This window comes from Strongylocentrotus purpuratus, unplaced genomic scaffold (assembly GCF_000002235.5).
Source record: "Strongylocentrotus purpuratus isolate Spur 01 unplaced genomic scaffold, Spur_5.0 spur5_scaffold_21, whole genome shotgun sequence".
Taxonomy (NCBI): domain Eukaryota; kingdom Metazoa; phylum Echinodermata; class Echinoidea; order Camarodonta; family Strongylocentrotidae; genus Strongylocentrotus; species Strongylocentrotus purpuratus.
Genome location: NW_022145607.1, coordinates 40707175 through 40724273, shown reverse-complemented (window position 1 = coordinate 40724273; position 17099 = coordinate 40707175). Strand labels below are relative to the sequence as shown.

General features: G+C 37.3%; 1 protein-coding gene across 1 annotated transcript in view; it reads right to left on the bottom strand.

The window, feature by feature from the left end:
- dlp (dystrophin-like protein) overlaps positions 1 to 17099 on the bottom strand; it is a gene marked incomplete at both ends in the record, with an annotated part of 108870 nt that overhangs the window by 51136 nt on the left and 40635 nt on the right. Inside the window, 16 exon segments of the mRNA NM_214496.1 lie at positions 360 to 475; positions 1214 to 1427; positions 1757 to 1870; positions 2347 to 2562; positions 6963 to 7292; positions 7726 to 7970; positions 8411 to 8498; positions 9073 to 9426; positions 10532 to 10714; positions 11191 to 11429; positions 11970 to 12060; positions 13283 to 13427; positions 14038 to 14219; positions 15091 to 15246; positions 15652 to 15833; positions 16527 to 16642. Of these exon segments, the coding sequence (NP_999661.1) occupies positions 360 to 475; positions 1214 to 1427; positions 1757 to 1870; positions 2347 to 2562; positions 6963 to 7292; positions 7726 to 7970; positions 8411 to 8498; positions 9073 to 9426; positions 10532 to 10714; positions 11191 to 11429; positions 11970 to 12060; positions 13283 to 13427; positions 14038 to 14219; positions 15091 to 15246; positions 15652 to 15833; positions 16527 to 16642 (2971 nt within the window).

Genomic DNA, 17099 nt, shown 5'->3' with positions numbered 1-17099 from the left:
TATATCAATTAGTAAGCGGTTTTTCGGCATAATTTGTATCATCATCTATTAGTCAAAAGATATTCTTTCACATGATTTCTAACAAGAGCTTCCATTTCAATTTTTGAGAGGGGGGCCTTTTCTACCTATTATTTTCAAAACAAGTCTATACCTTTAACAACAAAAAAACAGAAATTTCTTTGTACTAGTCAAAGTGAAGTCAAAAGTGATCTTGTATAAGTTTAAGTCGGTTCATGAGTAAAATGTGATTTAGTTTCTACCCAAGTTACAAGTCACAAAAATAGTGACACAAGTCAAAGCCGATATGCTCACAAAAACAACTCTGCCAAATACCCATGGACCCATGTCTCTTGACTTACCATATATTTCTTCAGCTGGGTCTGGATCTCAGCTGGATCTTGGATGGAGAACTTCTTGCCAGGATCCAGGTCTGCCTCGCATCGGTCCAGACAGCTCCCTAAGTCTTGCATATTAGCTGTGGGAAATGGGTACAGACATACCAAGAGTAAATCATAAGAAACAATCCTAGATGACAGTTATTTAACAAAAAAATGTGTCTAGTTATAAAATTTACAGTTTTGTTCCTTGTCAAAGAGAATAATTTGTACTCTGTCACTCATCTAGAACAGTGATATGAAAAAAATGCATTTCTTAGGCACTCATCTTTTCCTAATGAAGGTAGTTACAGAGTTGCATGCTCAATACACATGGTAATGTCAATTTTAGTTTCATAAAACTCAGTGTAGGAAAATTAACCTGTTAAATACCAATTTTATTTTGGGCTATTGTTTCTAAAAAACACAAACTTCATACTCTGTCTTTATGATCAATGGGTTTAGACAGCATAAATTAGATATCAAATGCTGAGAGTCAAAAAGATGGTAACTCTGAAGAGAGCAATTCCATACAATGTCTCCTTTTTTAACATATTCCGTCCAAACAGTCCAATACAAATCTCCAGACACATCGATTCAATAATGGTACATTCTGGAATCACTATTATCAGTCATAGCCATATCAAGAGATTTTCATTCATAGATGAAATATTGGATAAAGTGTACATCAATTAAACCCCTTCCGGCTCACGGCAATGTACAATGTATTCTAACTGCTCATCTCTCACTCGCTCTCTCTCTCTCTCTCTCTGTCTCTGCCTGTCTGTCTGTCTGTCTGTCTTTCTGTCTGTCTCTCTCTCTCTCTCTCTCAATCTTACCTTTGAGAGTTTGACATCTTTGGTAGGCTTCGGTGAGGTTTGTTCGATGCTCTGTGGCGAGACCCGTGACTCTCTTCCATCGCTGGTGGAGGTCGTCGAGCTCGCCTCGTGTGCGGGATGAGAAGGCGGGGTCACCGTCCCGGATGAGACGTTCTCCCGTCTCTAGGATGTTGTCCATATTGGACTGCAAGGTTTTGATATCATCTTCAAGGCACTGAGTCGATCAAAAAAATAATGGATTACTATTGATTCTCCCATCGGACTGAAGTTTATATCATCTTCAACACACTGAAAAAATGACAATTATAAAATAATGTTATTCTATATTTTATCATAATATTGTCCCTTGTTGGATGGCTGGTTATCTGTCATCTTCAAGAAATTGGGCAAAGAAAAAATGAAGAACAAGAGGATGAAAACTAAGGGCACAGGGAACAAAGAAGATGAATACGAGCACAGAAAGGAGGGGAGAGCAGCAGGGAAAATAAAAGAAAGGAAGAGAGTAGATTTCTACTACTTAATGAATAACTTTACAAATATTACCTTGCTCTGATCCAGTTGGTCCTTGAGTACATCTATATCACCCATGGCAACCTCCTCCGCTGTGAAGAACACGTCAAGGTCATCCATCCAACTGGTTAGACCACTCACTTCATCCTAGAGGGAGGGATGAGCAGAAACAAAGATGAGTGATGAACGGCAGAGAGGTGTCTACTTGTATATCTAACACTGCAGAACATACAAACTTTTTAACCTTGGGTTTAGTTACAGAACTTTAATGGAATCCCTTTTTATTACCTGAATGGAACAATCAGTGATGATTTCCGTGTAGATTCAGGCAGATGATTTTATATATTGAATTACAAAGTGTGTTTTAGGTATCATATATTGAACAATGAAAAGTTCTAATTAACAATGGCCTTTAATCGTCCGAACAGATTTTCAACCCAAAGAAATTCTTGCTAAAAATTCATAAATATAAGTAAAAATTTGTAAAAACAGCAAACACATCTGCTTTGTGATGAATCAAATCATCATAAAAGAACAAGGATATTTAATGAAAAATAAAAATACAGTATTTTCATTTTGAGATGGATGACCACAAGGAAACGTAGGAGTGGGACTGCACATACCAGCCAGAGTCTAAGTTCATTGATGGACCTATCTAGAAGGGCCTTTCTGTCCTCACATAGCCTGGTCACATCTTCCCAGTTTCTATTGAGTTGAGTTACATCCTTCTGAATGTTCTCAGCTTGCTTGGAGGTCCTGGCAGCCACTACTAGCTCCTTGCCGGTCCTGTTAACGTAGTCATAGCTGGAGCGTTGCTCACCTATCGTCGTTTCAACCTCCTGCACATATGGGAAAGTGTTGGGGAGGGAGGGGAAACAAAGATTGTCTTGATCAAACTTTTTTACACCTACCTTTAGTAATTAATTTTAATTGATGGGTGTGTCAAAATCCCCAGTCTGGTAAGATCATTGTGAGTAATAGACTTATTGGTATAACGGAGACATGGTTCTCTGGTCGCCTCATTCAATGTATTCTCTTTCCGGTTATAATATGATCACCAACAGTAGACAAAAGAAAAGAGGAGGCGGTGTAGCATTGTATATTCCTACACACTTTGAGTATGAGGTGAAAAATGATCTTACTGTTATGACCGATTCCTTGGAAACCCTATTTATTGAAATATGTGTTATAGGTGATAAGAATATTGTTGTTGGCATAGTATACAGACCACCGCAATCTCACACTGAGTAATTTATTCTTGGAATTCAAAATATCTTGTCTCATCCTATTTTCACATCTCAGTCGTGCTTATTGATGGGCGACTTTAATGTTGATCTTTTAAAATATGACTCAAATGCATTTGTAATGGATTTTGTGAGCACTATGGCTTCATTCTCATTACTACCGCTCATAACAAAACCTACAAGGGCAGCAGAAAATTCTAAAACCATCATTGACAATATATTTTGCAACATGCAGCCTTTTCCAGATGCAGGAATTATTCTCTCAGATATTTCAGACCACTATCCTATATTTGCACTTTGTTCATTGGCACAGAAACAAGAATCCGGTCCACACTATAATAAGAACCAGCGAAAAATTACCCCAAGAAATGTGAATAATTTTAAAGCTGAACTTGGAAATGTTGATTGGACCATGGTCTTAAATGAAGAAGACGTAAATATATCTTATGAGAAATTTTGGAATATCTTTATTCAACTGTACAATGAAGCTTTCCCGATACAGAATCCCAAACTCTCTAGTTATAAAAAGACTCCTCGAATGCCTTGGGTTAACTCTACTCTTTTGAAATCAATTAACAGGAAAAATAGGCTATTCTACAAATATAAATGTATCCCCACAAATAAAAATCGCATGAAGTACACAAATTATAAAAATACTTTGACAAACCTGCTTCGGAATGCTAAAAAAGAGTATTATTGTAAAAGGTTTACTTCCTGTAACAGAGACATTAAAGGGACATGGAGAACCATAAAGAATGTACTTAATAGTTCACCAAATTCATGAAATATCTCTAAAATTAAGAACCATGGAACAGCAACTGAAAACAAACAAACTATTGCCGAAATATTTAATGACTTTTTTACCAATATTGGGCCAGATTTGGCTCGATTTATACCAACGTCGGCAAAATCTTTTGATTGCTTTTTGAATAATCCCAACCCCACTACACTATTTATGGTACCAACCAATGAACAAGAATTAACTGAAATTGTGAAAAATTTAAAGATTAAAAAGACCCCAGGTTATGATGATATTACCAATAAGTTACTGAAAAGTGTCATTAAAGAAATAATCGTACCTGTAACTCATATTATGAATATGTCAATGTTAAATGGCATAGTACCTGGAAAAATGAAGATAGCAAAAGTTGTACCGATTTTTAAAAAGGGTGATCCTCTAGATCGTAATAATTACAGACCAATCTCTCTACTCACTACTTTATCAAAGATTCTTGAAAAACTGATCTACACTCGAACATTTAATTTTTTCACACGTTGTGGAATTTTGGCGGACTCTCAGTTTGGATTTCGAAAGAAACATTCTACTTCTCATGCTATACTACTTTTTATTAATAAAATTGCGTCTGCTCTTGACGACCGCTGTCATACTGTGGGATTATTTTTGGATTTTTCTAAGGCATTTGACACAATTGATTATAACATTTTGTTTAAAAAACTTCAGCATTATGGTGTCAGAGGTAAGGCGTTGGAGTGGTACAAAAGTTACCTCAGTAGTCGTACACAGTTCGTTTCATTAAATAGGATTGCATGGAGTGTCAAGCCTGTCACGTGCGGTGTTCCTCAGGGATCTCTCTTAGGGCCTCTACTATTCATAACATATATAAATGACTTCAAATTTTCATCCACACTATTGAATTGAATTGAATTGAATTGAATTGAAAATTTATTGTCCCTTTCGGGAAATTCTTTTTTCACTGGTTTACAGTCTATGTACATATATACATAATACAAGAACAATACATAATACAATAATTATCAAATGTACATCGTTACAAACGTAGTTACATTCTGAAAATAATTGTTACAATGGAAAACGGAACAAAACGAATACATGATTGCAGTATAACATAAACATGGCATTCCAGGTGAAAAATTCGAACATTAAGCTTGCTGTTTATTTGAGAATATAGGTGTGTTTAATATTATGAGCCCTAGTGAAAATTAAAATCAGAACAAAGTATAAGTTGAGACCAGTATTTACGTTTGAGTTGTCATTTATACTAAACGCAGATGACTCAAGCATATTTTATTCTCATCAGAATCCTCAAATTCTTGTTGAAACTGTAAATTCGGAACTTGAGAATATTGCACAATGGATTTTTGCGAATAGACTGTCACTGAACTTGGACAAAACTAATTTCATATTATTTAGCAATTCAATCTCTGATTTACCTGGAGATATCTGTTTCAACAATGTTAATATTAAGAAAGTAAAATCGACCAAGTTTCTTGGCCTGTTTATCGATGACAAAATGTCCTGGAAAATACATACAAATTATTTGTGTTCATTACTATCAAGAAATGCTGGTGTTATGTACAAACTGAAACCTATGTTCCCAACATATGTATTGCAAATGTTGTACTCCACTTTAATGTTGCCCTACTTGAACTATGGTATTCTTGCCTGGGGTAGTTCATTGAAACTCTAACTGGACAAAATCCTGGTTGTTCAAAAAAGAGCAATACGAACAATTTGCAATGTACCTATTCGTACTCACTCGAGCCCTCTTTTCTTTAATACTAAAGTACTGAGAGTTCGGGATATTTTTAATTTACAATTAGGCTGCCTCATGTTTCAGCTGAATAACAACGAACTGCCCCAGGCACTATCTTATTTGTTTAAGAAAAGAAATCAAGTCCACGAATATTCTACCCAACAGGCGTTTTCCTATCACCTTCCTAGAACGAGAACAAGCTTTGCTCAAAATACCTTAATATATACTGGTCCTAAGTTCTGGAATTCTCTCGATTCTGTGACTAAAAGGTCTGTAAGTGTACATGTATTCAGAAGAAAATTGAAAAGTTATTATTTGAATACATATTGTCATTCCTGATTCTTGACTATTCTTGTCTCCAAACTGTATACTTATGTTCATTACAATGAGTAACTATAAACGGTATGACCATACCAACTATGTTTATAATATACTCATATGGAGAACAAACTATATTGTAATATTATTTCAATAAGCTGCAGATATATTCCCTTCCCTTTTCCTTGTCTTTTGTAGTTAACTGTGAGTATCGGTTCATGTATCCCTGTAATCTCCCTTTCCCTGTTTTAGCGTGTATTTGTATTTTATAAACTTTACTTTAGTTGATTATGTCATGTTTAGTTTAAGGAGCCTATCCACAACAAGCTCTGCTTTTCCACAAGCTCCGTCACTGTATCTCTTAAGTTAAACTTAATGGACAATATTCTGAATAGTGTGTACCGGTATTGTATGTACATGTAATCATTTTAAATATGTTGTTACACTCTTTGTAAAATGAGATATTGTGGAAACCAATAAACTATCTAAACTATCTATCTCAATGGATGAAAAGCAATCTTTTGATAAAAATCAAGTCGTTAAAAGAAACTTTGTTGCTCTGTTTAATCGATTACCTTGAGAATTAATATTTGTCAGCAATCATGATGTACAGCCTTGTCAGAATGTCACTGACAGGAGCAGCTGTAATAAACAACGAGGTCCGCAGATATTACGCCCACCTGAGCCAATAAAAGTGCGGGCCGGGCAATAAGGGACCTAGCTCCCATCCCCTTTGCACCAGGAACACAGGATTTATTAGAAAAGTACTGCTAGCGGAAGGTATCCCATTCAAACAAATGATTCCTACAACGATAAGCCAGAATCAATACCAACATTCTGGTATAAAAAATTTTGAGGTAAATACAAATTTTAACTTTTTTTCTTTAAATTTGATAAAATATTGATGAATTTGGTATCAGTTTGTAGAAAAAAATAGTGATCCGCAAGAAAATAACAACAATTTTTTTGGTCTTGTAGCGTTTTTTTATACTTTTTTTTGTCTACGAAATGTCAAAAATGTCAGCAAATACGGTAATCAATAACCAGATACATCATAAATAGCATTCATGTATGCAAAAAACTGTTAATTGCAAGATAAATTTGAAATTTTGAAGTTGATTTTGTACACTTGGTTGTACAGGAAGAGTTGAGCGTCCATACCTTGTATCTTTGCAACTGATCCTCCAGCTCATCCAGATCAGACACAAAGATCTCCTCCTCCTTCAAGGCTTCCTGCACGCTGGCTAACCACTGGGTGAGTGCCTTGAGCGCCTCAAGGTATCGAGCAGGAGGGGCGCTGTTCATTGCCTCTGTCAGGAGCTTCTCTCTCTCATCTAGATGCTCCCGGGTCGTGTCCCAAAGATGGCGGAACTCCTTGAGGTCACGGTTGGTCGATCGGGAGAGAGTGGAGTCAAAGGTCACCAGGGCTGCAGCAGTGGTGGATAGTCGCTCCATGTGGCTGGCATTGATTGCTAGTTCAGTCTGTTTGGCCTTTATGGTTGGTAAGAGACATGGGAACAGATACAAATATTAAGATCTATCCCATACAAGTCCTTTTTATTCAGGATTACATTTCTAATCTTACGTTATCTCAGGCTAAACAAGTTAATGCATAGAAAAGGTTCACTGTCTCTCTTGAAATAGTTCTGTGATGTATCAGCTTGTGTATATGTATGTTCGAGACCAAACCTTTTATCGACTAGTGATCTTTACTTACCTATCTATTTCATAATTGCCATTAATGAGCCCTTACTACCTACCCCACTATGTGGATCTGACCTCTCCCGGCTTCAATAGAGAAAGTATTCACAAGGGCATGGTCATATAAAGGGCATTGGGTGAGGAGTTACCCAGCCGTTGCCAGGGCAACAAAGGTTTAAAGACCCTTTTGAGCTACCTGGGGCAACTCCATTGAGTGACTCACCCTGCACTGATCTAGTTGCATCTTGATTCTCTGAAGGTCTTCGGTCACTGGTTCTAAGTCCTCATCTAGCCATTGCTTGATAGGTTCTATGGCCTGCTGCAACCGCTTCAACTCCGTTTCAAACGCCTGGTGCCGCACGGCCTGGTCTAACTTGCGCTTCCGATCATCCAACATCACATGTACATCATTCCAGCGATTCTGGAAGCTCTTCACGGAGTGCTGGATTTGTTCTGGTGAAGCACCATCTAGTGGTAGATATAAAGAGAGATAATAAAACACCTGATAAAACAAGACTCACATTTCATCAGATTTGTTTAAAACATAGCTAAGCTGACTCATAATGTTCACCATATCCATGTAAAGTTAAATGATATCTGTCACACAAATTTTGTTGTAAATGTATAAACTATAACTAATATGCAAAGAGAGCCAAGAAAATTGAGCGAATTATCCAAAAAGTGCCTTGAGCAATAGAACGTGTGATATCAGTAAATATCATTTCTAGGATGCTTTCATTATCTTGTTTACATTTGCTGGTATAAAGTGCTCTACTGCAATTCAGGATCATTGTGAGTCAGTTCCTCTCCAATTAAAAGAACTCGGGATGAGTTTTAATGTCAGACTCTCACAATGAAATGAAATCATCTTCAAATCCATGATTTTGAAGGCTGTTCCTGGATCTTACCTTCCTGTGTGAGATCTATGAGCTTATCAGCAAGCTCTGATACCGTCTTGACCCTACTCTTCCTCTCCTCCCAATCATGGTCAAGGTTCTGAAAAAAAACAGGAAGAATCAACAAAAGTTTGAATGTGATGATATTCGGACATTTACCCCTTCTTTACAGTTCACTACTTACATCCCCCATTCTCTTTTTTGATAAATAATTTTTTTTAAATTCTTTGCCCCCCCCCCCTCCCCCAATTTCTCTTAAGCCCTTTATATTTCCCTCCATTTTCGAAAACCATTCTCTCTTAACCTTTGCTCTCCCTATGTCGTCTCTACCCTCTCCCTGCCCTACAGCATTGATCTCTTTCCCTATCTATGACAAAAATTAAAAGCGTCTAAAAATGCTTTCCCAATAGTTCATTTCAAAAACTGTTTTGGAAAGGTTCTCTAAAGTGATTTTTGTAGTATACATCTATCACTACTCTTTATACCATTCCTCAAACATCTTCTTCAAGAAGTGATTGAGTCATTTAGCTTCCTAACATTCTAAATTTCTTTGTTACATATGATTCTGTGCGTGATATGACCTTTGTTGTTTTTAAAACAATGGAAAGAGAATTTCTGCTATAAAAGAGATGGATCAATAAATTCAATTGAATTCAATTCAATCTGCTACTCACTTCATAGATTGTCTTGCACAGGTCCAAGTCAGGTGTCTCAGGGGTCGGTTCGTCCTCTGACATGATCCTCTGCTCTGTATCCTCTACCCATGCCACCAGACTGCCCAGCTCCCCGTCAAACCTCCGTCTTAACTCACTATCCTCGTTGGACCTCTTCCTAGCCCCACCCATCGGGGGAGGTGACGGTGAGGAGGCTGAGGTTGGAGAGGAAACATGGACGGTCTGGTGGATGGTCTTAGTCAGCAGGGTCTCTGTGACGACCGCATCGTTGTGTGAGTAGGTGGTGGTGGTGGTGGTGGAGTTAATCTCGTCGGTGACGGGGGTGATGTTGAGGTTGAAGCCGCTGCTGGCAACCTGTGTGGAGAGGTCAGGTGTCATCAGACAATCACTTACAACAGAATTTCAATTTCTTGTTGGCCAATTCCAGATGCGATTCATCAACTTACAAAAAGGTTTCACACTTACTAGGGTCCATGGGCAAATGACCCTTTGGAATTGAGATTGAGTTTGAGTTTATTGATTTCACATTTCACATGCAGAAATAATACAGATAACAAAATATACATAAAAGACATATTGTTTCATAATTAAAAAAAAATGATTATATTAATTGAATTCAGAAAGATCCTGCATTTTAACACTCTGTCACAAGATTTCATGTTTCTTCCTGTCATAGTTTTAACTAGATGGAATTCGACTGCGCGCAGTCGAAAATGATGCCTCCTTCATAGAGCAATTTTACAAACCGACACGGAAGAAATTTTTCAAATTCAAGTTCAATTGTAATCCATTAACATGTTCTCAGAATATCGTGATTACAAGCAATTTCTCATATACATATATGACCCTTTGATCTTTGACCTCATGACCCTAAAATCTACTCAGTTCATTGGCTCTGCAAGATGTCCTGAGTTAAATAGTAAACCATCTGTCAGTTCTAATGAGAATGCTTTCACAAGCTATTTTTGCATACATAATGAGCCCCATGACCTTTGATCTTATGAACCAAGAATCTACTCAGTTCATTGGCTCTGCAAGATTCATAAATGATCTAAGTTTGGCAGGAATCCATTAATCGGTTCTTCAGATATCGCGATCACAAGCTGTTTTTGCATACATAATGAGCCCTGTGACCTTTGACCTTTGACCTCATGACCCCAAAATCTAATCAGTTCATCGGCTCTGCAAGATTCATACATGACCAAAGTTTGGCTGGAATCCATTTATTGGTTCTTCAGATAACGCGATCACGAGAACGGGACGTACGTACGTACAGATGTACATACGGACGGACAACCCGAAAACATAATGCCTCCGGCTACTTCGTAACGGAGGCATAAAAATAAATTGAGGAACATCCCCATTAATTTGAAGAGAATTGGACAACCTGACTCGATGGGTGTTAACAGATCCTATACATGTTCTCTTATACGACTCCTTTCAGCTTTGGAATACTCACCACTTTGGACTGGTCCTCCATCTGTTGGACGATGCTGTCCCATCGCTGTGAGAAGTCTTCCAAGGCAGTCTGGATGCTGGCCACTCCAGGATGGTCCTCTTCAAGGTGTTGTACAATGTTCTGAGCCAGCGTGTTCAGACGGCAGAACTCGCTATGTTGCAACTCAAGCACCTGCTCTAGAGCCTACAGTGGACAGGTCAAACAAAGCAGATCAAGAATAGAACTAAATTGTGCATTGCCAGAGGATGCATCAGGTAGCCTTAATTACATTTTTAAGAATTTGTTTGTTTAATGGTTTATAAGACTCCAACCTCATTGGTTGCCTCACATCTCTATTATTGGGAAGAATCTGAACATAAACACTTTCATTAATTCATGCTTTTTAATATGTGCAACAAAATTTTGATCTCTCAAGCATTTGTATTTGAATGTGGTCAGAGATCAGTAGAAATGGAACATTTTCATACACCAACAGTACTATAGTTTAAGACTAAGCAACAGTCAACACTGTTGTCATGAATTTCAACATATGGGACTAAAGAAATCTAGCTTGATCTCCTTGAGCATCTCAATGATATCTATATCTGACCGACTCTATATCAGTTCTTCATTTTCAAATCTGGATATCATTTTCAATAAATGAGGCTAAAGGTACATACCTTGATCTTCTTGAGCATCTCCATAGCATCCGTGTCTGAGTGTGGCTGGGTCAGTCTCATAATGGCCAGCGAAGATTCTGCTTTGCTCAACCAGTCTTCAAACTGGCGCTGGGCATCTGCATATCGCTGCCACTGGAGCTGAACATCTTGCAGTACTGACCACTGCTGTTCGGTCCACTGGCACACGCTGGCCCAACGCTCTCCAAGACTGGTCAGTTGCTCTTCTAGCACTGCAGTTGCTGCAATAACAAATAAAAAATAAGAATTGATAATGGTTAACATACTTGAATGGTGACCTGACATTTGCTTTACTTGGTACTTGGTTGTTGTTCCTCCAAAAGATTCCTAGTGGAATTTAAACTGGAGGTCGTGGTGGCAGAGGGTGGAATTATTTCGGAAGGAGTGCTACTTTAAACTTTGCTGAGTCGGTCAGGGATACTAATGCCGAATCGAGATCATTCCATGCTCTGGTTGTGCGTGGAAAAAAAGAGTTTTTGTATACATCTAATCTGGTTAATGGTATTTCGAACTGACTTGAGTGCCCGCATCTGCTACGATCTGGTTTATGTTTAATGTGTGTTTGGGCATCTAATTTATTTGGGGTTTATTTATGCGAGTGGGTTTAGGATTAGCGTTAGAATTGCAATTGGGTTTCAGAACAGCTTTACGTTCTGGCTCTGTTTGTTTGTTTGTGTGTTTTTTTGAGAAAATATTGGGATTTTTTTTTTTTTTTTTTTTTTTTTGGGGGGGGGGGGGGGGGTTTACTTCAAGTAACTTACCATTTTCTGGACTGCTCTCATCGACAACTACCACCATGTGAGAAAGAGAATTAACCTGTCTCTGCTGCTTTTCAAGGTCCTCCTGAAGATCCTGGATTTAACAAATAATGAAAACCAAATAAAACATGAAATAATTTCAATAGCAATGCTTGCGGTGATGGTGGTTATTTTACCTGACTGCTAAGAAAGCATAAATGCTTGTTAGTAAGCAACCAGACGGCCGACGGCTTTAGGTCCTTACCAAAGAGCACAAGCGCATCGACTTGGTTTCGAACCTGGGTCATCGGATTACGAGACCACTGCTCTACCGACTGAGCTATCGCGCCTCCACTTGTGTTTTTAACTAGTACCAGTCAAGGCTCTGGTTTCATCAGTCATTTCATTGGGGGAGATGACATCCCACCGCTGCCATCCTTCCAATGTAGCTAGAATGTACACATTCAATGTGCAGTTCAGGTAAAGAGCATTTCTCGTAATTGAAATTCAGGGTAATTATAGCTGACCAAAATGTGAACAGTGAATTTTGTTGACAAAGGGCAACTAATATATAATTACAGTACACATTTATAAAGGTGTTAAGATGCTGTATTTGACATATTCTGATGAATTTTTGGGGTGAAGTGATGGGACAATATCTTGACCAATATGCATTAAAAATTAGTTTTTCTCATACTAACATCTCTATACAGAAAAACTTGTGGTTCCTCGGAAATTGTGGGATCGTTTTTTAGGATCTTTTTTTTTTAAACAATAGAATTTCCTATGAAAAAGGTTAATATTTAAGCTCTTAAAGGGACTTGGTAACATTGTTTAGATGAGAGCAAATGGTGCTAAGGTAGTGGCTTCAATGCTAGATGAACAATTTTAAAAAAACTGAAAGTTTGAGTGAAGACGGACCCTTTTTAATGCTAACAATTGGGAAAACTGATCTGATCGATTCCTCAATTTTCCCAACTATATTATTACAATTTACTTACATTTTAGGTGAATGTAAATCGTCACAAAGCAATGAATTGGCCCTATATGGCCCTTTAAGTGTTGACAGATTTTTTTAAAGTTTGTCTTATGTCTTATTTTCATGGAAAAAACGGTCGCAAAAATTGTTGGGGGAATTTAATGTTAGAGGGTGTCACACAGTGTCGCCTTCAAAGAAAACCATAAATATCTTTGTGGATTAAGAATTTTGTCAGGATTGTTTGCATCTAAGAGGGTTAGTACAGTAGAAGGAATATAAAAAGCAACATTTTATACAAAAATTACAGTTTTTCATCAACCTTCAACAATGTTACCAAGTCGCTTTAATAAGAACTGACCCTTATATCATCAATCTGTTTATTGACAGCTTCCAAGCAATCCCCAATGAAGCTCCTATCATCAATGAATTGCTCTGTTTTGGTCAGCCAATCTCTCAAGTCTTTTAACTGTTTCTGTTGCAGCTGCATTAGTACTTCATGTAATCTATACAAACCAAACAAAAGAAAGAAAAATGAAAGTTAAAGATAATTAATAGAACAATTACAACATACAAAGACTCTGCATCTCCTCACTAATATTGACAACCATCAACTGGTGTCATTGACAGTTTTAAATAGCTTTAGTTGATATGCGAATGAATAATACTCTGAATCTCAAAAGGAATGTAAAAAGCAAGGAATGTAAAAAGCAGGGAAAAGCTCTGCTTGAAATGAGAAAATCTAGTATTTCAGTCATATATGCATGGTGCAAAATGGATAACATTGACTGCATTCTTAGTTACAATCAAAATCACTTAACCTACCACGTAATCATGAGCAGTGACAACAGTCCTATATTTCACAATCACTATAAAGTCATATTTGAATCCTTCTCTGCATCAATATAAAAAGTACATAAATAACCATGTTAGCAGTAAGCACCCACAGTGACTGTATTGCCATTACCAATAAACTAATCTGTGTGAATACTGTAGTCCCACACACTAGTAATCGTATTATCACCCACAATGGGTGTCTTTACATGGCTGATAACACATCTATGTGAATATTACTAATACCCAGTCCCATAGCATCCTTATCTTGTTAGTACTCACAGTGACTGTCTTTCCATAGCTGATAACCTAAGAGCTTCCCAGCGGCTGTTGAGCAGCGTCATCTGCTCTCGAATCTCACTCTCCTCCTCCTCGTTGACCTTTTCTTCAATGATGAGATGGTTTCCCTCCTGTAGGGCACTCCCAACACTGTTCTGATGGGTCATCAGCTCAACCATGAATTTCTGATTGGGACAAAATTAATTCTTTCTTTTAAAATTTGATATTTTATTCATTTTTCATAAAACTTTTTAATATGTTGTACATGTATATAGAGAAATCTCAAGCATGATAATACGCTCAGGGTATTCTCTCTGAGTTGATGAAGAAGAAGATGAAGGATAGTTTCTGTCCGATCTTAATCAGTCATTTAGCAAACCTTGTGGAGAGAAAAAACACATTGAGAATACAGACCACCACAAAAATTGTCTCCAGGAAATTGGTTTATCATCCAAACATTTGTAAAGAATAGTAGAGCAATGAGTAAAAAGGGTTTCATTCATAATTAAAACAATGTTGTTGTCTGAATTTGTTTAAAACTGATGCAAGTGCTTGCTATCGGCTATGCAGGAGGGGCATTACCAGGGGAAGTCGTCATAGACATATTAGTAATACCCCTGATTATGCAATTCTGCCATGCACTCCATATTTTTGTTATATATTGATATCCAGTATTATATAATATTAATAATATTTAGCTTTTATATAAGCGCTTAATACAACGTCTCTAAGCGCTTGACAAATATACTATTAACCCGGTCAATTAATTCAGTGCTTGCCTGCACCTACTGTGTGCACAATCTCCACTCCCTGGGGAGCATTCCAGCCAGGCGTTACTTGACGCTCAAATCTGTTTGACCAACATTGACGGTCGCATCCTACCGGGTATCCATTTAACACCTGGGTTGAGAGTAGCAAGTGCAGGTAAATATCTTGCCAAAGGATATTAGTGCCGTGTCGGGATTTGAACCCTCGACCTTTGCATCTCCAGTCAAGCACCTAAATCCACTCGACCACGACACTCTCATTATTCTGAAGTCATTAGCCTATCCTTACCTCATGTACGTGGAACTGCTCCTTGACCTCATCTACATTGGTAGAGACCTCCTCCTCATGCTCCAGGTGGCTCTCTGCATTCAGGAGCCAGGCCAACACAGTCTCCATGTTCCCCTGGTAGCTCTCTATGTCTATCTCACTCATGTCGGATAATGACTGCAGATAATGGTAGTAAATTAGACTTGTGTCAAATGTCATTGTATTCAACTTGTTTATGGTTCTTTCTAAATTGTTGTTTTATTGTACCATCAGATAAATACTGATATGATGAAGTGCAAGACAAAATGAGTAACTTCACTGAGAAATCAATCAATCAACTAATCAATCAATCAATCATTCAATTAAACTCATAAAATAATCAGTCAGATAATCAATTAATAGATTTATCAATCAAACAATCCGTTATTAAATCTTTCAACTGACTGAGTCTGGCAATGCAGTAAAACTCTCCTGCGCTGAAACTGAAACTTGTATCGAGGTAATCAATTGATCAGTCAGTCAGTCAGTCAATATTAATCAATCAATCCATCCAACAATCAAGAAATCAATCAATAAACTCACTAGGTCTGGTGATGCAGTAGTAAAACTCTCCTGCGCTGAACTGCGACTGAGATTGAGTGAAGTTTGAGACCCGACTACTCGGTCAGTGTCTTGTATCAAGGTGCTTTGGCTAGATAGTACTTTATAAAGGGACGTTACGTACATCAACACAGACTTCTTGTCTGGTTGGCCCACATTGATGTCTGAAAAACAAAGCACAAGAAAGAAGATGTAATACAAGAGGAATCTAAATTATATTTGGTAGAAAGAGAGAGGCACAAGAAAATATTTTTACAAAGGGACCGGGTTTTACCATTTTAAAAATATTTCAGGAACATTTTAAAGAATTGTAAAATGTCATAACTTCAAAGAAAGATGCATGTAAAACATTTGTGGAAATGGGACTTTGGTACATATATTTCATAGTACTTCAGAGGATATTGTACTTTTTACAAGTTTCATGGTCCCATAAACTTTCCAACCGAGTCTTTACAGTTCCTCAATAATCAGCCTCAATAAATACCATTTATCCTAACTCATGATCACTGAGTAAAATATTATTCGATTCTGTGATTAATTTTGGTTGCTATTGTTGTTGTTATTACCAGAACTCAAAATAACCTCCAATATATATCTCAAACTTCCAAAGCACTAATTCAAAACATGAACTATACATAAAACACAGACATTTATACTCCACAGGATATATTTTCTCATACAATTATATTTAATATACCACAAAAATCTTCAGGATGTATCATGCATCTTTCAGAATCTATTTATGTTGAAAAGGCTATGTTTTACTATAAAGACATTTTTTAGTCTTTATTATGGCTCTTGTTTATGAGATGTCATTGTATGAAATACTTTAATCTGTTTTCAGAGTTTCTACAAACCTTCTGGATCTAAGAGTCTATCTATGTTGAAATGGCTATGTGCTACTGTGAAGGCATGTTCTAGTCTTGCTTCAGGCTCGTCCTTTAAAAGGTCGTGATAAACAAAAAGGTCAGGTCTGTATACAGAAGGAGATAAAAGAAGGAGCAGGAATTAAACACAAGTATCAGGTTATCTTATCACAAAGTCCTCCTATATGGGGATGTCAGGAGAATTGTTGAGATAAAGCACACTCTGAGAGAAGAATTAGATTGTCTGAGAGGAACCACACCAACAGCAAATTGGCGACTCATATTGGTTATCACATGAGTTAAAGGTAAAGACCAGTATTGGAAACGCCCCAATTTCAAAAAATGAAATGGAAGCTCTTATTACCAATCATGTGAAAGAGTATGTTTTGACTAATACATGATGATAAAAATTTTGCCGGGAAACCTCCTACTAATTGATATATTTGGTAAATTAGTTTATGTATTGGTGTGTGAGAGATAAACGCACGTGTCGCGCATGTGTGTGTAGTCCCATATACATCTTTCTGTGTACAGTGCTTGTAACTTTATGAAGACTGGGCCAAA